Here is a 20,487-nt window from a genome sequence, read left to right on the forward strand (position 1 = left end):
ACGCTTTAGTTAAAAATGTATATTAAAATATATATTAAGACTGATACAATGAATTAATTAAAATTACATCATTGAAATATTTTACTAATCTCTGTGTACAGCACACATGCAATTTTCTTAAACGCGTCTATTCATTTCTTCATTAATCTCAAAGAACTGGTTCACCTCTAATATTGTAAATGATCAAATACAAAACTAAACATACAATAGGTGGTTACTTTATTTATAATTAATGATAACAATGATAAGGTTTTGTATTATTAAACCATTTTACATATTTTGACCTCATTTACAAATGACTTGGCCCATCTGTAGAGTTAAAAAAATAAAAATATGTCCCTTGCACACAAGTTTGCCCACCCCTGATCGATACCAGAGTGACCTTGATGAGGATATTTTGATGCGAGGGGTATGATTGAAGCCATATCTTCTTTTTGTGCTTTAGTGCAAGTAATAGGAAGTCTATATTTCAGTATGTCAATGAGCAAAACATAGCATCAAATGGTAGAAATTTCAATTGCGAATAGATTGTGTCGATGTACCTAATAATCTGTCCAGTATTGGGAATACTGAGGTCCCGTTTTTTTCCATGTTCAACCATAGATGGAAAGTCAGGCGTTTGGCTCCACACAGTGGCTCATGAGCGACTTAACACACTGAAAGAACAACAAGCTTGGTTTTACTGTGATCATGTTTAATTTACAAAGCTATTCACAGAAGCGGACAAGAGCAAAACCGAGCTCGACTGGACAGCTCCCCCCTTTTTTTGTTTTTGTTTTTTGTGGTGATGACACTCACTGTAGTTGGACAGACTGTAAATGAATGCTTTTCACAACTCGTCCACAAAAGGTGTATTGATAAGATGTCCACTAGCTGCCATCGTCTTCTTGGAGTCCATAAATTTTCTTGCAGCCTTGAAAGGAAAGAACATTGGATTAAATTAGATAGACATACAATGTAGGCCAAAAGTAGGTATATATTTTTTTAACGCATTTACAATTATACTCATTAAACACACTAAATACAAAATTCGGTGTATTTAAAGTATGGTTTCAAGCGAGATTTACATCATCCTTGTTTGCTTCCTTCCTTCCTTCATTTTTTCCATTCTTCTTCCCTTGTTTCCTCTTCTTTCATATCATGTTTTCTTCAGTCATCCATCCTTCCCGTGTGTCCTTCTTTCCTTCCGTCACCCTATAGCAACCTTCACTTTCATAGCATCCGTGTTTTCTTACTTACAGCCATCCCTCGACATAAGTTTTATTACTTCTTGCCTCTTTTCTGTCATACATCTCTTTGTTTTCTTCTTTCCTTTGATCCATGTATTCTTCCTCCCATCCTTGCATATACCCTTGGAGCACACCTTCAAGCCATCCTTTCTTTCCTTCTGTGGAAGTTGTGCACGGGTGGCATAGTCACTTTCAGAAGACACTCACCTTGACCACATCGTCCTGGGTGATGGCGTCGATGGCCTGGAGAACCGTCTCGGGTGGCTCGTACGTTCCGGTCGCCAGGGCCTGAGCGCCCATCTCTGCCATCAGGCCGTCTGAGCTTTCAGTTGACATCAGATAATCCACTTTGGCCTGAGTCCTGCACGCAAAGGATAGCCAGACATTTAACATCTCTACAATGTTATGTGGCTGAGATACTGTGCATCTTACAGAAAATAATCAATTTCCAGGTTTAACCACCCACTGCCAAGATATAAAGATACAGTATAAAAGGTGCAACGATTAATTGACAAGTAATCAATTGTGAAATTGAGAATTTTTTTTGATCGTCAATTAATTGTTTAGAAATAGTTGAAATTTCAGATTCTCAGCAGTATCAGATTTTTGTTGTCCTCGATGATAGAATCCAAATCCAAATTAGCTTTTACTTTTGAAATCAACTATCAACATTTGTCCTTATTTTCTGATGTGTTAGACCAAGCCAGTGACTGAATCTTAATTGATTTACATTTGTGCACTGTCAATTTAAAATGATGCCAAACTCACTTTGCTCTGGTGATGTCATCCGCCGTCACGGCACCCCCGGCCACTCCTCCCACTTGAGCGACAGCCGCTCTGATCACCTGTACAAGATGGCAAAAAAAAGGAGTGTTTGGTGATTTGCAGGCTATGGACAGTTATGGTTTTGTGTGCGTGCGCGCAAGCACTCACGTCTCCAGCAGCGTTTGGTTGTGAGATGGTGTAGACGCCGAAAAGACCTGAGTCAGAGTATGAGGCATTGAAGGCTGAGGCCTGAAAGAAGAGCAGATACTTTGGAAAAAGGAATTGGAAAGCTCTTGAGTTCATGTCAAGTGACATAATGTTGGTGTTTGAAGCACCGACTTCTGCATACAGCTCCAACCACCGGCACTGACATGACCATTCCCATTACTTCATCAGTTGATCACCTCTCGTGTTTTAATTGATTTTATTTACAAAAAAAAAATACATCAAAGTGATAACATTTCATCAATGGCAATACTCCATCATGTCAATCACACTATCAATGTTGCTTAGCTTGGCGTGAACTTTTTATGACCTTCTAGGCCACAGGTGTCAAACACAAGGCCCGGGGGCCAGTTCTGGCCCGTCATATCATTTTGTGTGGCCCGCGAGAGCAAATCAAGCATGTCCTGCTTTTCCATGATGCTTCCATGATGCTGCTCAACCAAAATCTAAAATTGTCATTTCATACTTATTACATTAATGTAAACAATGGCTGAACTAACCATTAGTCTTGACTTCTAGTTTGAAAACTAGTTATCCACCAATTTGTTGTGCACTGTATATGTAATAATATGGACACGATCAAACATTTATACGGTTTCACAAAATTCAGTCATAATGGCCCGCTCAGGGAAACCATAACTACAATGTAGCCCACTACAAAAATGAGTTTGACACCCGTTCTAGGCAATTCTGTTTCGAACGTATGTAACATACATAATCAGTGATTCCTGTGGAAAGATTTACTTGTGTGGTGTCAACAGAAGTCATTTAAGATGTGCTTTTAAGAAATGAATTTCTTTTTTTCTTTTTTTTTTTTGGTGCCTGAGAATTAATGAATGAATAAATAAATAGTTTGTTTTCTGACGGCAACAACAACAAAAAAAACTAACTCCATCCTTGACTCCATGTTTTTTCTTACATCAAAGAGCTGGGTGGTTGCCTTGGCGATGCCCTGGCTCAGTTTACTGGTGATGTTGGCGCCCCGCTTTACATGTGGTCCAGCTCCCAGGATCTTTTGCAGCACGACAAATGCGGTGGCTTCCGTGCTGCCACCCATGCCGCCTTCGCTGACAACCACCGCGTGAACCAGGTTGTCTTTGTTCTGAACACGAAGCTCACCTGTCAGGAATGGAACATTGTTGCGATAGACGTGGGCGGGCACAGCGCTTTCATGAAGTTAATGAGCATGGTCTTTACCTCCACGGTAAGACGCTTTAACAACGGGCGCACCAGCCCCACTGCGGACACTGAGGAACCTCTCGCCCAGCTCTTTTAGGTCAGAGTGTTTTACACCTGAAATCAACAAGATTCTAGGCAGGATGATCGATGTTAAAAAAAAAATGTCGCAAAATGCATCCGTGATAAGACACTCACCCAGCCCGACGACAGCCATCCGGCTCGTAGTGAAATGGTCCTCGACAAATGAGTGCAGCTACATGTGGAAGATAAACATAGAAGTGCTCAGCATTGTCTTTGCCCCAAATAATTCAGAGGGAGTTGTTTTTATAAAGGCAGGGTTTCACAAACTTTTCCCACTAGAACCCCAAAATTCTAATTTTGCTTCCTCCACTGGACCCAAACTTAATAACATACACTACACAGGGAAAGTTATTAGTTAAGATTCATAACTTTGCCAGTACATTTGGTGGAGGTTGGTGATAGGGCTTGTGCCCACATTCACATTACCGTATTGGCCCGAATATAAGACGGTGTCTTTTGCATTGAAATAAGACTGAAAAAGTGGGGGTCGTCTTATATTTGGGGGCTAGACATTATACCCATTCAGGACGCTAGATGGCGCCAGATACCAATGAAGCAAATGCTGAACTTGACCTCCCAGGCCAAAGCGAACCCCTGTCACCAAGAATCAAAAATAAAAACAGCGGCAGCACGAAGAAGAAAAATAGAAAATAGCAGTAAGGAAGAAAAGAATAGAAGAGATAACAGAAAATGGAGTAACGTAGTTAAAATCTGGAGAAAAGTGGGTCGAAGATCGGCCAGGTTAACCGGCAGCTGAGGAGAAGTTATGATGTCATTTACATTTCAAAAACTAGAAGCCATTCATTTACGAATGTGATTGCACTTTAGTTTACATATTTAAATGTCCAGATATTAAGATTTGAATGAGGCAAAATAACATGCTTTTTCTCTCAAATATATTGTTAGAATCATTTGTTTCAGATGTACTGCAATTATTTTATGTATATCAATTTATTTGGTGATCAAAAAGTCTTTTTTTCAAACTTGAGTCTTGAAAAAGGGGGTCGTCTTATAATCAGGGCCATCTTATATTCGGACCAATACGGTACTTTGTTGCTGTAGGAATGGACCGACGCTGTAATCTGAGGAACTGCCTGCATTGCCATAACGCTGACATTACACACACACACACACACACGCACACGCACACGCACACACAGAAAGTAAAGATATAATTTTAAAAAACAGAGGAGATTAATTTTTGGTAAGAGCCCTTTGCCTATGATTGTGTGGTGGATTGATCAATTAAACAAAAACAAAAAAAAGTGCAAACCCATACTTGCTGAGGAGAGACTTTGCCGACCATGTAGTCTGGGCAATACAATGAGTTGGACAGGGAGTTCTTATAAGCCGCTTCGTGTAACTTCTCAATCACACCTGAACGAAGTAGATGGAGAAAGACATTTTAGAATCTGCACTGGGCCCAATTGCACAAATGAGAAGATATCATTAGTTTGAAACATCATGTTAAATTCCTGCTCAAAGTATTGATTGATAAAGTTCAGGCACACGTTTCATTTTGGATTGTAGCATCGACTTCAGGGGTGAGCGAATCATGGCGAGCAGCCCCGTTGTGTTCTTTAACTATTTACATTATCAAGAGTAAAAACAAACAAAAAGAAAAAGCTGATCTTAATGGGATCAGTACAAACCTATCCGAGGAGACTGCTTTGCCCGAGCTTTGTCCACATTCACCCTGGGTGTCAGGTCACTCACTTCCCAGGACCTGAACTCCTGCGCCGTGGTCACGTTGACCAAATACTCCAATATATTATCTCTGATCACACACAAATACATTTATGCCAGCATAAGGCACAGCGACCAATGGAGTGCCAACTCAGCGGAAAAGAGCCTCACACTCGCCGCACTTACAGGTCATCTCTGAAGCAGCGTGCGGTGTACACCATGGTTTCTCGGGATAATGTAGCACTGCAGGCAAACACATGAGGATTACACTTACAATTGTTTGACAGAGAGCCACTTGGTGAGCATGAGGGGGACTGACCTCAGAGTGCCTCCGAGGGCTTCAACACCCCGGCAGAGCTTGAAGGCAGAAACACCTTTAGTCGTCTGCAAAACAAAAGGAATGAGTGTGAAAAGTTGACGTTTATTTTCCTGCTTCTGTTTCTTCTTGCCTTCCTATCCTTTTATATGTATATTTTTTGTTTTACCCAAGTTGTTTATTGTGTTAGTTAAAATTGTCTAGGCAAACCATTCTGATTGTTAGTGAAAGGCGGAGTATTTGTTGTTACGAATACTACAGAGCATATGATTCTTTCATGTGCTAATAAACTGCATAGCGGACAGCATGGATCTCTTTGGGTTTTCATTTTCATATTTATTTTAAATGTTACTTTAAATTTTAATTTGTATGCCATGTTATCATGCAAACTCCTTCACTGCTAGACATTTTAGAGCATTTTGACATTTTGAAGACCACAGAATATTGTGGTCAGTGAACAACAATCTACAATATAAGAGTAGACTCTCACCAAAAAAAAAAGTTTGATTCTGTCTTTTTCCATTTTTTTTATAATCAGCAGTAGAAAAAGGTAATTTGCACAAAATGCAGTTATTTCTCCCAGTGGACTCATAAACTGTACTGAGGTCATATCTAAATGGGGCAATAGATGTCATCTACTCGTGGTTGCACATCATTAAAGTTATTTCCAAGAGTGAACTTTACAATGGAATAGGATCACATGCTGCCCCACCCGCCCCGTTGAAAACCCCCCAAAACATAATAGACAAACATTTCAGTCAGTAGCATGCTATCACTTAACGTGAATAATGAAAACAATGCTCTTTGATTTCTTTTGTGGGCATATCTAAATCAGTGCCATCCATTTCAAAGATGATGGTGTACCGTGTGGGCCAAAGTACACAAATGATACAAAGGGATTTTACGAGGCAAGCACATGACAACTTACTAGGTTGGCAGCCAGTCGCAGCACATGTGCAACACCCTGGTTCTCCACAGTCTCATAGCGACTCCCTGCTTTCACAAACACACCCACGCTGGACAGCGGGGAATAGTTCTCCAAAGATGCTATCACCAAACCGTTTGGGAGCTTGGACACCTGATGCAAACAAAATTGCTATGTTGGACTAAGGTCAGGAACACAAATGAGCTTGTGAACTAAAGCAGCACCTACCTGGATATTTTGAGGAACGGGCAATGCAACTGCGGACGACTTGTGCCCTGCGTAGGACTCAGTAAGCGCTTCACTTGGCCTGGCGGCAGCATAGCACCCTTTCTACATGAGTGACAAACAAAAAAGTGACAAATTAAGGCTGAGCTAGGCCCTAGCAAAAAGCTAACTACAATGGCATTATTGAAAACATTTGCTTTTGGGATTGGTTGATGCCCTCTGACATCTTCACGCAATCAGTGTATGTCACTTGCAGAGGTGAAGAGCTAAGATGGCCGCAAAAAAAAAAGTAATTGTACGTCAATATAATTGCAACCCAAAAAGCATCTAACAACATTTAACTGCATATATTTCCGTTGTGAAACTTAAAAGAAATGATTGAATGAGGGGAAACCAACTGGTTGGTGATAATTCCAATCACTGTAGGCACGTTTGAATTGCATTCGGAGGTGGTTGAAAGGAGTACCGGTATCTATTCTTACAGTACATACATATTTGTGACATGTTTAATTGGTGGTGTGCCGTGAGATTGTCCAGATGTGAAATATGAGCTTTGAGTTCAATGCGGTTGGGGGGGGGGGGGACTGTTTACAAATGCAGATAGGACAATCCAGTCTGGGTACAGTATGACCTTCACGTTATGTTGAACTGAGGTAAGTAGCAGCAGAAAACGCGCACATTGATTATCGCACATTTGACGTTCTGCGCACTTGTAATGGTATTGATCCAACTGACACAAATGCATATAAATTGCAGGAACACCTGGATTTTCCCCCCTTAGAACAAAAACGCAGCATTAGCCACCCCCAAGCTAAACTAGCCGGCTGGCTAACTATAAACTAAATTGAAGTTCATCTTGACATTTTTTTCAACGTATGACACTATCGCCAAATTGGACTTAATGGCCGTGACACATGAAGACACGGTAGAACTCACAGACAGATTACTGAAGGAGCGAATTCCCCTCATGACGCCAAACTCGTCCGAACGGTGTAGGACAAATACGGCGGAAGGGGACGTCATACCCACAATCCACCGCAACATCTTACTCACCAACCAGTGCACATTAGGTGCACCGTGGCAATGTTACGAAATCCAAAACACGCGCGCTGTCTTTATAAAGCTCCGCTTTTGATCGACCCTGAATGATACAAAGCTCAGTTTTTGATGGACTATGGACGACAAATGCTCATGTTTATTTTTGCATACCAGGTTTCGTCTCTCTGTCCTCAAAATAAAATATTGATTTAAAAAAAAAAATTGTCAAGTCAGCTTGATTGTCAAATATGCTGTATGTGCAACATACAGCAGAAATGAAATTTCTTTCCTCTCAACCACAGAGGAGCGGCTGCGGCCGCCATTTAATTGTTCATCCCATTTTAGGCAACTCAAATGACAATGGAACTATTAGAATATTTTTTGCGATTTGTATAATCTTGGAAAATTTTTCCTTCAGCCAAATCAAATAACTCAAATCAATGAAAATCAACTTATTTTTAGCCTAACGTCGTACCTACACTACAACCAGTTTATTCTAAACGTCAGCATGCATCATGAGAACTTCATTGCCAATTTGTGAGAAGTGACCTTATACATCTTCATTTGCAGAGCGCTTCCACAACAGCTGTGGCTGTAACAAAGCGCCTTACAAAACATTTAACATATAAATAATCTAAATAAAATAGTCAACTGTATTTCAACACTCACCATAATTCTGAAGACATTTTTAATGTTACTCCTTATAAACCCACGAGAAATCCTGCTCATACTGCGCTGCACATTTGTGTTCCACATCAGTTCCATATACAGCACCTTGTTCAAGGGCCCCTCAATGGTAGTTGGGAAGCCATTTTAAACTATCTGCAGCCAGACTTTGAAAAATGACCCTCTACTACAGGTTTGTGTTTCCCCCAATCAGAATTTTAAAACAAGAAGCAGGTAGCTGTGGCTGAATCATAAACATCACATTTTACCAGAGCATACATTTGATGCCAGTACAATGGATGCATTGATAGAAAACCGGAAGACAGGCAGCTGTTTCAAAAGATAATGAATAATTTTATTAAAGTCACTTCTAATTAAAATTTACTGACACCAATTACAAAAATAATTCACACGAAATAACTACAATCCTTAAACATTTGTAATACAAAGCACAGCTCACGTTTATCCTTTGCATGGTTACTTTACGAAAAATATTCACAGTTGGATTTCTTGGCCCAAACAGCATCTTGTCACTCTCACAGTTACACGGAGTTCAAATAAATAACAATACTACTAATAATACAAAAATACAGCTATGAGCATGGTGGTTTTGTGTTCCTGTTGAGGGTGCGCGTTGACGCGGGAAGGCATTGCTCTCGGATGTCATCACTTAGCTGTTTGGCAAACTGGTGTAGTAGTGTGACAAATCGTTCTTTCTCAGCAAGAGCGACACGCAGCTGAGCCAGCTTCGACTGGTGGGCATCTCCCCGACAATCTCCCATGTGTTGGTCTCGTCACAGTACCTCTCGATTGTGTCATGATATCTAACAGAGTGAGATCAGGCATCAAGTTCATGCGACCGAATGCAAAAGGTGCCGAGAGTTTTGCTTTCCTCTCACCTGTCCCATCCTTCCTCTCCTCCTAGGACGTAGATCTTGCCATCCACCACGGCAGCGCCGGGCCGGTAGCGTCGTTCTTTCATTGGGGCGCACATGGTCCACTGGTTGGTCTTGGGGTTGTAACACTCAACCTTGTCTGTGTTTTCCTTCGAGGCGTGCCACCCCCCTAAAGTTCCAAATAAAATCGGTAGGATGGCCATTTGATTCACTTAAGCGCAGAGGTTCCAAAGCTTTTTACACCAAGTACCACCACAAAAAAACAAAAAACACTAACATTTAAATACAAAAGCTTAACAGTTCACCAAAAAATGAGGTAGAGGCTTTATTATTAAACTGTATATTTACTATTATTGCAAGCTACTGTAACATTATGAAAATGTTTTAAGTCCTTAAATGATTCAAATTAAAGGTATTCCACACAAGTTCAAAATTATACCTAAATAAATTTAAAACACAGTTATAAGAGATTAACTCATTCACTCCCAAAGACGTCTTGAAACGTCTTGTCAGTCCAGAATTGGCTGGTACTGAATGAGTTAAATGCAACTGTATTGTGCTTAAACACAATGACACTCAAGTCAACAAAGCCAAGTGAAATACTCTACCTATGACATAAATCTTTCCTTTCAGCGTACAAGCTGCTGAACCAGAACGAGGAATCTGCATTGGGGAAACTTCCGTCCACGTAGCGGTTTTAGGGTTGTACACTTGTGTGTAATCTGAGCCATCGCCATCCTCCAAAACTGCTCCACCTACAAGACAAGGCAAAACGCTCTCCGTCAACAGGAGAGCAGGAAAGTTTGGCAATTCAGGATTTAAAAAGCGTAAACAGAATTTTCAAGAAATTTCCTCCCATAGGTGCTTTCACACTAAATAGTGACTCGATCTCACTCAACCTGTCGAGTAATTCAAATCTGCTTTGGAAGACCCTTTAATAAGAATTACAGTACGTTAGCAGTATGTCCTACCAGTAACATAGAGAAGACCGTCCAGCGCTACAACGGCGGGACTTGTGACTGCCATTTTGACGGAGCCCGTGAATTGCCAGGAGTTGGTGTGAGGGTTGTAGCACTCCACCGAGTCCAGACGAAAGTGACCTTCCCAGCCCCCCACAGCATAAACAAATCCATCCAGCATCACCAGGCCTGCCCGCAAGGAGAGAGAAAGAGAGACGCTTGATTTAGTCAAATGCATTCTTTTTTTGCGCCGTTCTTAATATGCTGCTAAACAGAAAGCCCCACATCCGTTCTGAGAATTGAGCACAAAAGCAGTGAGTGAACAGAGACTTGTAAGAATGAGGTTGAGTGTTGCGATGTTTATGATGGCACCCCACTGAGACAGACGCACCGAGTTCCGAGCGAGACGTGTTCATGGGAGCCATTTCCATCCAAGTCTCAAAGCACGGGTCGTAGCGCCACATCTCCCTACTGGCCGAGCCATCAGGGAACTCCCCTCCGGCTAAATATAGAGTGGAGTCTACAAGGGAGACAGGGGAACATATCATGGTGGGGCTTGGATATAATTCAAGTTTGTCAGCACAATTAATACAAATATATTTTATTGTACCCCCTTTTATTAGCAGATTTAATCATTCAAAATGCGGCCCAGCTTACAGTAACAACGTAGGTCTGAACAGGGAAGCACTAGTTTCCCCCCCAAAAAGTCAGTATGGGAAACTTAGTTATATTTTGTAACTGATTTCAGCGAGTCTAATGAGTATTTTTCAAAACAGCGACAAGTGAGTTTGACAAACATGACAAAAAGCTGTAATTCATCAATATGTTGGACGGTTTTTCACATCTTTAAAAGGGGAGGGGAAAACAAAAAAACAACGATTTGTGGAGGTTGAAAACCCAAAATTGTTCTTTTTATGTTTTATGCAGCACCATGAGTCTAACCACGTTTTTGTGATTTATATTGCGTTTGCGCAATATGACTTAAGCAGCAAAATGTCCGCCTTTTTTATCCATCTGAGGGGGCAGCCATTTTGCCGCTCGCTGTCGACTGAAAATGACATCAAAGTTGCTCAGGGCTCATGCAACCATCAATTTACAGCTCATCTTTTTTGTGAAACTGAGCCGTGATTGGTCGTTACCCCAGCAGCTGTGATGTCATTTTCATGTCGACAGCATGTGGCTAATGGCTACCCCTTCGGATGAAACAGGTGCCCTTTGCTGCTTACCTCATATTCCAGAAATGCAACATTAAATCAGAATGTCATGCTTAGATCAGTGGGTATGCATACGAAACATTATTGTAAAGAAGTTTTTGGGTTGGACTTCCCCTTTAAAAAAACAAAAAGGGCTTGGAAGCTAATGCAAGTAAAAAGGAACTTTTAACACCTGTTGGGTAGCAGGAGAAATAAATGTAGTTTCAGCAAGTGGGGAGGCGAAGGGGGAGCGAGAGGAGGGGGAGAAAAAAAAAACATTCATGTGGTAAAAACAAATTTGAGATTTGTTTTCTATCACCCAGCTCTATATTTTATTTGCTGGTTTACACTCTTGCATATGACTTGCGTTGGCTCACCTGACACCACGAGCCCATGCTTGCTCACAGCGAATGGCAGGCAGGCATGATCCCGCCATTTATTCGTAACGGGATCGAAGCTCTCCACGCTGCGCAGCACCACTTTGTCGTCCTCTCCGCCAACTGTTATGATGACTTCCGACGTTCCTGTTATCATGGAAACAGAAGAATCATAACAGAGGTTAGAGCTCAACCCAATATTGTGACAATGATGTGTTGCGTAGGAGTCACTTAAAATGACTAAATGGATAAATGACTCCCACGCTCCATATAATCTGTTTGATAATAAAATGTTGACCTGTGGATCGGCGCGGCCGTACCCGGGAGCAGAAGAGCTCCCTTCGGCGGTCCTTCAGCAGCAGGTAGTCTTTGGCCTCTGAAATGAGTCTCTGGCAGCTCTGGTTCTCCTTCACCACATCCAGAGACTCAATCACGTCATGGAGGTAGTAAGGGCTGATGTGGGGCAGGCGGACGTGCTCCAAAACCTTTGGGAAAAGAGTGAAGAACAGAGCGCTTCAAATTTCACCACATCATACTGCACACACACACACACACACACGATGCAACTATGTACTGTACATTTCAAATGTGACCTTATCAAAGCTTTGCTTGCGGGTTGGGCATTTATTTAACCACAGCATGGCGGCCTCAAAGACCAATTCCTCTCTGGACACGTTGAGGTGGTCACTGGCAAGGATTTCGGTTAGTTTGTCCACACACAATGTCAAAAACTCTTCCTGCAAGAGAGAATTTAAACATTGATTAAAAGGGCGCTGAAGAATTTATCGCATCCAAATGATCCGAGATGCTAAATAGTATTACACAATTTGCACATAATGAACTAGTTTGTGCAGTGGTGCGAGACTACAGGGCACCCTCGCGGTTTGGCACTTGGGGATTCTTTCTTGTTCCATTTAAAAAATATATATTTTAAGTCCTTCCGCATTTCATTTAGAAAATGCATATTCAATTTAATTCTCTCCACCACCACCAAATTATTTATATTAAACGCAAAGTTTCACTCTTCATGGGATACCCCGGTCACCCCCCCCCCCCAACAAAAAGCAGGGGTACACTGAAACCTGGCGAGGCGTCACATAATGGTTGAATTTTTGAAGATTTTAGTAGAAGTTCAAAAATTGTATTACTTTTGGGGCATTCAACCTTAAGTTACATGGTACATTGGCTCTTCAATTGAGGACAGCACCAACACGCAAGCCTCTCACCTGCTGGCAAACACGGCTAAAATGCTTGAGAATGTACGCCATGCTTCGTTTCTCCAGCTGCTTACAGGAGTGGGCCTCAGCAAAGCAGTGGATGCCCACACAGTTGATCTCATCCATCTGATGCTCCATGAAGCTGCAGCAGGCCTCGCGCACGGCCATCACGTCCAGCAAGTTGGCTGCAGCCAGCAGCGCCTGGACAGAACAGCGTTTGTTAAGTTTACACCCAACTGTACAGTTCCGTTTCATAAACATTGGAACTGTAAAGCTTCATGTTCATGTCAACTTTATTGTCAAATGTGCTACATGTGCAACATACAGCACGGATGAATTTTTTTTCCTTAGGAGAGAGAGGAGCCGCTGCGGGTGCCCACGCCGCCATCAGAAGAACAGTTAACATAAAATGACAAATAATACAACACAACACATAAGACACAGACAGTCGTACAATCTTAACCACTTTATTGTTTGAAGCAGTTATAGATGAAAGAGGAGCGACTCAAAGTGTCCTTTCACCAGTGGATCAAAGACATCATGCTGAAAATGTGCACACGTCTGCTACAAGCTAAGTTTGAAAGCAAACAAGAAGCTGCAGCGTCCATTGACGAAAAAGAGATTGGCTCACATCTCCTTGAGTTTCCACCCAGCGGCACAATGGTTGGATGAAGACACAACTTTGCGACGATCCTGAATTTGATAACTGGCGGGTTAGCACGTGATACTGGAGCCTGCTTACTTCACGCAATTTATATTCTTCTTATGCTGTTCTTTTACTGTATTAAAAGACAATAGTCAAAGAAAAAGAGAAATACACTATGTGTTTGCTGAACTGCGCGCTTGTGAATTGTGCCGAGGTCTGGGATGACATTTTGCACAAGGGTGGGCAAACTTTTGGAATATGTTTTGTGCTCATTAAACACAAGTTGTCACAACCTACCTGGACGTTTGCTTTGGAAATGTAGACCTCCGACGTGTAGGCATAGCTCACCAACATGCCAACCATCTGTGGCTCTACTCCATTGATGGCCACTCGCTCCTGTTTGGACTCCTTCAGGTCAGTGGTAAACATTGCCTAGTGGAGGCCAGTATCAAGTCACAAACCATGGGAAGGGCTTCGGTATCACGTGAAATGGGGACGGGTCAAAGACACTTTGTGGCAACATTAACTCAGGGGTACCTGGAAGTAAGAGCTGAAGGAGGCCAGCACGATGCGGTGACAGGGGAACTCCTGTCCACCGCAACACAGTGTGACATCACAGAATGAGTTTTCGAGCCGCAGGGTGTTGAGGCCCTGCAAGACCGTGTTGGGGTGCCGGGCTTCCACAAACAAGTAATCATCGCCGCTGCACGGGGATGCAGGAGTAGCTGCGGCGCAGGTCTCCTCTTGGATGTTGGCAATCAGAGAGTTGTCTGCCACAATCTCAGACATTTCCGACGCTGGCGAGAAATCCTGCGAATCAGACGGAGAAACAAGAGGGGGAAAAGCGGCACTTTTAAATGCCGTTCCACACTGGGCAGTTAAACTGCACTCAGAATGACGAGCTCCAAAGTCATGTCAAGTCGTTATATTACGCAAAACACTAAAATTTGACATCTCAGAGTCTGGCGGCCAGGAATCGACCTGTTAGCTCGCTTACTAATGAGGCTTAATTTTGCAAGGTAACGGTAACAGATTAGCTGTCGGTTTGACAAATTCGTTGACCTCCCCCCGTCATTTTAATGGCGTACGGAGCAGTGACATTGCAAACCTCGTAATAAGAGAGTGTAATTACCTGTAGGCATAATCGTGCTCATAAACACTTTTAATCCCGGCAAGGTAAACGATAAAACTGAGTGTAGACTCTTGTTCTATTTATAGGGGGTTGGTAAACAACTCTTCGGGCTCGTTACTGCCACTCACTGGCAAAGAGGCGTAGTGTTTCCCGACCTTTATTGAGCGGGCACCCAATTGACATATAAATCGCGGCACAATCCTACCACAGCTGAAAAAATGTCCTCAGTTTGCTCGTAAATGTATTAGTATGTGAAATCTGGCCTGTTTAATTGAACAAAAAGCTCATATACTCGCAGGAAGCAGTGACTTATTCTGTTATATGGATGGCAACAGGTAGAAACACAGATTCAGATTCAGATTCAGAAAACTTTATTTATCCCCGTGGGGCAATTAGAGTTTTATTGTACTTTCTGCAAATCTCATGGAAGAGCATTTATTGGTCCTCTTGACTCTTGCCTTCACTATACGTCACCAATATAGATAGATGGCCACGTTCCTGTGTTTTTCATTTTTATTGGCATGTTTGACTGTTTGTCATGTTCATAAAATGGCAGCAAAAAGCAACAATGGATGGCTGTGTCCTTTTAGCCTTTTAACCCCTGTAAAATTTTAAAGTAGATACACAGGGAAATGTTACTTTTCGACAGCAATTCAAACCTGCCGCCCTTTAGGTCACAGGTCACTCGACCAATCACCTGAAGTTCATTCATTCATTCTGCGAACCGCTTAATCCTCACGAGGGTCGCAGGGGGTGCTGGAGCCTATCCCAGCCGTCTTCAGGCAGCAGGCGAGGGACACCCCGAACCAGTTGCCAGCCAATCGCAGGGCACACAGAGACAAACAACCATGCACGCTCACACTCACACCTAGGGACAATTTAGTGTGCTCAATCAGCCTGTCAGGCATGTTTTTGGAAAGTGGGAGGAAACCGGAACACCTGGAGAAAACCCACGAAGGCAAGGGGAGAACATACAAAGTCCACAGAGGAAGGCCGGAGCTGGAATCGAACCCGGTACCTCTGCACGGTGAAGTCGACGTGCTAACCACTGGACTACCGGGCCGCCTCACCTGAAGTTATCCGCAGTATTTATTTGAAATATGGTATCACAAGAGCTCAGTTTTGGATCTCTTTTCTATATCTTTCACACATAATACTGAGGCCAATTTATTGATTAAAAGAAAAGTTGTCCACAATATGAATGTTTTACAGGTGCATTGATCCAATCATTAAATGAACACATTTCTGTTAATATTTGAATTTGACTTGAAGAGACAGGTTTATACTCCATTTCCTAATGGCTGACTCAAACACGGAGACAGTTATTGCATGAGGCCTGCTGTACATGTTCACAGTGACTGAACTGAACAATTGACAAGAAAATACACTCAATGACTCATCACGCCGCACCAAGCGACTGAGTACCACACACTTACCGGGCACACTGCAATGGAAAAACTGTAACTCTTTATTGGGTTTTGAGGCCCAACATTCAATATATTGTACTCTATTATTGGTTAATTGAACCACAAAAACATGGCGCGATTGTCAAGAATGAAGCGGATGGCCACAAAGAAGACCAAACGGGGAAGAATAAGGAGAGAGTATGGATATTTTGAAACGCTGTTGGCAATGATCGAAAGCTTGGCAAGGCCTTACTCGCACACGATATATTTTTGTTTGATCACTGAATCACCTTTTGTGCAGTACATCAAACAACAAATTGTAAGTGTCATGTTTTATTGTGGTTATCACAGGCAGCTGTCTCCCATAACACCCGGTCTCTCCAGCGCATTCTTACGACGCGCTACAGCTTCCAGGATCTTCTTGCGTGGCCCCAACTGGATGCGAATGCTTTTAAGGTCTTCGTCGGAGCAGAGCATGAGCGCCTCCAGGTCCAGGTGCTCTCTGGTGAACGCCAGGGCAAACTCGGGCAAGGAGACAGATGACAAGAATGCATCAAGTGGAGATGCTTCCTCTTCATCGTCATCCAGGCCCAGATCGTCCTGTTCCCACGGGACCTCCGCGTCGACGTTGCCCTCCAGGCCAGAAGAGTCTTCCTCTCCCTCGATCGTTTTATTCTGAACGAGGTAGCCAAGGTTCTCGTTGTCCCCACTGGTGATGTCCTCTGTGTCCATGCTCATCCTCTTCATGAAAATAAGACCACCCAGGCCGGGCCTGTTGAAGATGGATTGTTTGACTTGGCCTAATTCGTCATCATTCTCGTAGCCGGCCTCTCTTTCATCTTCGAGCATGCTCTCGTCCTGCTCGTTGAAAACCTCCAAAAATTCCGGATTCTCCGACGCTGGGTCCTCCTGTTTGAGGAAAATGACGTTCCCGTCTCCCGCAGATCTCTGCAGAGTGCCCTTTTCTTTTTTCCCAAGTTTCTTTTGCAGTGTTCCTTTCACCCTGGCTGTCAGGGAGTCCGATTTGTCAGAGGCGATGAGTTTGGAAAACTGCTCATTGATGCCAGTCACGGTGCCAACGCTCGACAAGGTCGAGGTGTCGCTCGGATCTGAACCGGCCCCCGAGGCATCCGTCCCGCGGTACATCTTATCCATCTTGCTTTGGTGTCTCCGCTTCACCTTCTCACAAAGTTTCACCCGTTTCTCCGCTTCCTTACTGGCCTCTTTCTTTAACCGGACGACTCTCTTTGGATTCTGATTGGTCTGCTGAGAGGCGGCGGCATCCAAGAAGCGCACGCACTCCATGCGGTCCCGCGAAGCAGCCACGTCCATCGCCGTGTGCAGCTCATTGTCCAGCGCGAACAGGTTGGCGTCGAAACTAACGAGGAAGCTGAGGATGTGCATGTGGCCGTTGGCGGCGGCGTGGTGCAGCGGTGTGTTTCCCCAGATGTCACTTCTGTTGGGGTCTCCCCTGTCACACACAAAACACCTCCCTATTACTTGCATAGTAATCATTATTCCACATTATCCATCCATCCATTCATTTTCGATACCACTTTTGGTCAATAGGGTCATGTGTGGGCTGGAGCCGATCCTAGCTGTCGTTGAGGGGGCGGGTACAGGCACACTGTGGACTGACAGTCAGTCAGAGAGCACAATGAGACCAAAAACCCCCCATAAAAACTCAGATTGGCACGTCATTTGGAGGCATCAATAAACTTAACGTCCATGTTTTTGAAAACTAATGACTGAATGCAGCAACTACTCGACACATCGACTAGTTGGTGACAGTCGATCATGCAACGACGGTTGAAGCTTGAAGTTGTTTAATCCCCAATCATGTGTTGTGGTATTAACACCGACCCTGTCCTGAAAGCAACTGCTGATGTGTCCATCCCTCAAGCATGTGTAAATATTGCACTGAAATGTAACTGTAGCACGGTCACTTATACTGTATATGCAAGTCTAGCCTCAAATACAACAGTACAAGTGCTATGAACTAACAGATTGGTACCGCCAGCTAACAAACAACTGATATCCTAATGTCAGCTGTCATTTAGCAAATTCACCAAACCCTTGTCTTATAACAGACAGAGGATGCTTTGATGATGCAACGAGCAGTTTCAACAACCTCTTTGTTGTCGAAAGGAATAAAAGCACACACACACACACACACACACACAAAAACCTATTTTTTTCACTCAATGTTTTTTCCAGCAGACAGCCAGAGAGACACACTCATGCTCTGGCCACACCCCCTGATTCACTCAACCAATCACAAATCCCCTTAATAACCTTCACTGCCTCACAGGCACCTCAGAACATTTAAAACGATAGCAACAAACCACATAAGACAACTGCAAGGTCCTTACTATACATGACTGAATAAAAACCTTCCGTTTTTAAACTGCAGTACTAAAGTCAGTAGAAACCCTGTAGTTGTGTGATGTGAATTAGTATTAGAGTTATTTGGGTTCTGAAAGTCTGCGAGTCCTTAAATTGTCTAAATGCGGAAAAAAAAATTACTGGGTAAAGTTACTGAAAATAATAGTGATGTCATCGATTAGTCGAGGTTGACACGACGATTATCAAATTTGCATGAGCTATGAAAATCTGAAGTCATTCAACTCTGACCATCACAGCTACAAATGTTAAAAAATGTGGTGATTGCATGACAAGGCCAACAAAATCATTTGGAAATCAAACACAGGCAAGATAAATTGGTAATCCATTAAGATGTAAAGTCCTCAACAGGTGCGCCTCACTGTTCCAGTAATAAAAAGTCATGACAGCAGCAACTGCTGTGCATGTCATGGATAATGCGACAATTATTTATGGCCACGTTATTGAAGCGAGCCTTGCCTTTCATTGGGAAGATTGACAGTGAGAATGACGTGCTAGTTAGTGACCAGGCTCTTTTGTGGTGTCTAATGAGGGCTGGAGAAGGGGGTGAATAAAGGATTCTTTTGTTTTTCTTTTTCCCTTGCTGAAATATTTGGCCCAGCTGATCAGAGTGTTGCCACGAAATTGGATCAACGTTTTGGTTTGGTTTTGACAACCATAGTGGAATGTTAATGTGTGAGTGACTCATGTTGCAGCACTAGTAAAATGATTCATTTTTGCACATTCGCACTGATACACACTGATTACACTAAAAACATGGCGGCAAGCAGTGAAACTTGTTTACAAAAGCAGAGTCAGTGTTGATCATTTCACAGTTTGGTAAAACTATATTTACTGACTTTTCCGACTTCTGAAAAAGCTATTAGTGTGATTGAACACAAACACACACACACACACACACACACACGCACACACAAATAAAAAGTGTGTGTTTCGTATCGGCAATAATAAAGCAAATTGTAGACGAGGAAACAAATAAAAAGGGTGTGTTTCGTATCGGCAGTAATAAAACAAATTGTAAACGAGGAAAGAAATCCCATAAAGGGGAAAACAGAAAGCATGAATTGTTTTCAATAACAAGGTGTCTTTTGGTTTTTCTACAAGCCAAAGAAAATATGATTCAAATCAATTTTTGGGGAAAATAAACTGAGATAACACTTTAAGGCCATCTCACCAAGCCCTGTTACATTATTTCTGTTCAGAAAATGAGAAATGAGAACAGCTGAGGAGTCCAGTTAGGTTTAAATGATTTAGGTTATAGGTTCAAATGATCTAAACTCACCCATTACACTTCATTTATGATCCAAAAAATCTATAAAGCACACATATTCTGCATATGAATCCAAGAGGAGATGAAGAAGTTACAGAACAATTCTCACCCTCTGCTGCATATGAGCTGGAGCGCATCCACATGTCCATGAAAAGCAGCCAGCAGAGTGGGCGTCATGCCATCTTCATCCGTAGAGTTTAGGTCCTTCCTGGTGGCCTCCTTCAAAAGGTCCAGGTAACCGTCAATGGCCGCTTTGTGGTAGCGAGACATGGCTGTCCTCTCCTAGGAAGACAAAGAGAGAGCAGAAACAAATTCTTCACCTTCCTCAGGAGCACAAAGCCTTCAGACGAAGTGAGCTCACACAGGGCGTCAACATGTCAGCAGCTCAGAGCCATAAAACAATGGCAAAGTCCAGTCCAGTGAGCAAACCTCCCATTTTGTGGCAATTAGCCTGCTGCAGGCCTGCTTTACTGATTCCATTCTACAGTGCTTATCTCTTCTATGACAGCTGCAATAAATGGTCACCATTTTCTCCATTAAATTGGTTGATTAAAATGTGTTCATTCATTTTAAATGTATAATATTAGTTTTTATTGATATCCTTTGCTACAAATTACTTGGTCCATTTAACCACTTTACATATTAAATGTAGT

The 20,487-nt window shown here is 42.6% G+C and overlaps 3 protein-coding genes across 3 annotated transcripts; all 3 read right to left on the minus strand.

Moving 5' to 3' along the window:
- Nucleotides 1–673: 673 nt before the first annotated feature.
- On the minus strand, nt 674–7,710 carry uqcrc2a (ubiquinol-cytochrome c reductase core protein 2a). Its single transcript, XM_086132752.1, has 14 exons — nt 7,568–7,710; nt 6,635–6,736; nt 6,410–6,559; nt 5,485–5,549; nt 5,352–5,408; nt 5,132–5,256; nt 4,759–4,856; nt 3,594–3,651; nt 3,417–3,512; nt 3,139–3,338; nt 2,163–2,243; nt 1,998–2,074; nt 1,437–1,590; nt 674–913 (listed from the first exon to the last, which is right to left on the minus strand). The coding sequence occupies exons 1-14, from the start codon at nt 7,673–7,675 to the stop codon at nt 830–832; spliced, it is 1,455 nt and encodes a 484-aa protein (XP_085988878.1). The 5' UTR covers nt 7,676–7,710; the 3' UTR covers nt 674–829.
- Nucleotides 7,711–8,668: 958 nt separating this feature from the next.
- Nucleotides 8,669–14,835, minus strand: LOC147193249 (kelch-like protein 24). The gene is made up of 12 exons (XM_086133953.1): nt 14,756–14,835; nt 14,161–14,433; nt 13,921–14,055; nt 12,987–13,178; nt 12,354–12,497; nt 12,059–12,245; nt 11,761–11,907; nt 10,582–10,710; nt 10,203–10,379; nt 9,840–9,986; nt 9,235–9,400; nt 8,669–9,159 (listed from the first exon to the last, which is right to left on the minus strand). Exons 2-12 carry the CDS (start codon nt 14,410–14,412, stop codon nt 9,006–9,008), a joined length of 1,830 nt encoding a protein of 609 aa, XP_085990079.1. The 5' UTR covers nt 14,413–14,433; nt 14,756–14,835; the 3' UTR covers nt 8,669–9,005.
- Nucleotides 14,836–15,906: 1,071 nt separating this feature from the next.
- anks4b (ankyrin repeat and sterile alpha motif domain containing 4B) lies at nt 15,907–20,246 on the minus strand. Its single transcript, XM_086133017.1, has 2 exons — nt 19,944–20,246; nt 15,907–17,632 (listed from the first exon to the last, which is right to left on the minus strand). The coding sequence occupies exons 1-2, from the start codon at nt 20,102–20,104 to the stop codon at nt 16,507–16,509; spliced, it is 1,287 nt and encodes a 428-aa protein (XP_085989143.1). The 5' UTR covers nt 20,105–20,246; the 3' UTR covers nt 15,907–16,506.
- Nucleotides 20,247–20,487: the final 241 nt, after the last annotated feature.

Source organism: Hippocampus guttulatus, chromosome 16 (assembly GCF_054856545.1).
Source record: "Hippocampus guttulatus isolate MCC_2025c chromosome 16, RoL_Hgut_1.0, whole genome shotgun sequence".
Taxonomy (NCBI): Eukaryota; Metazoa; Chordata; class Actinopteri; order Syngnathiformes; family Syngnathidae; genus Hippocampus; species Hippocampus guttulatus.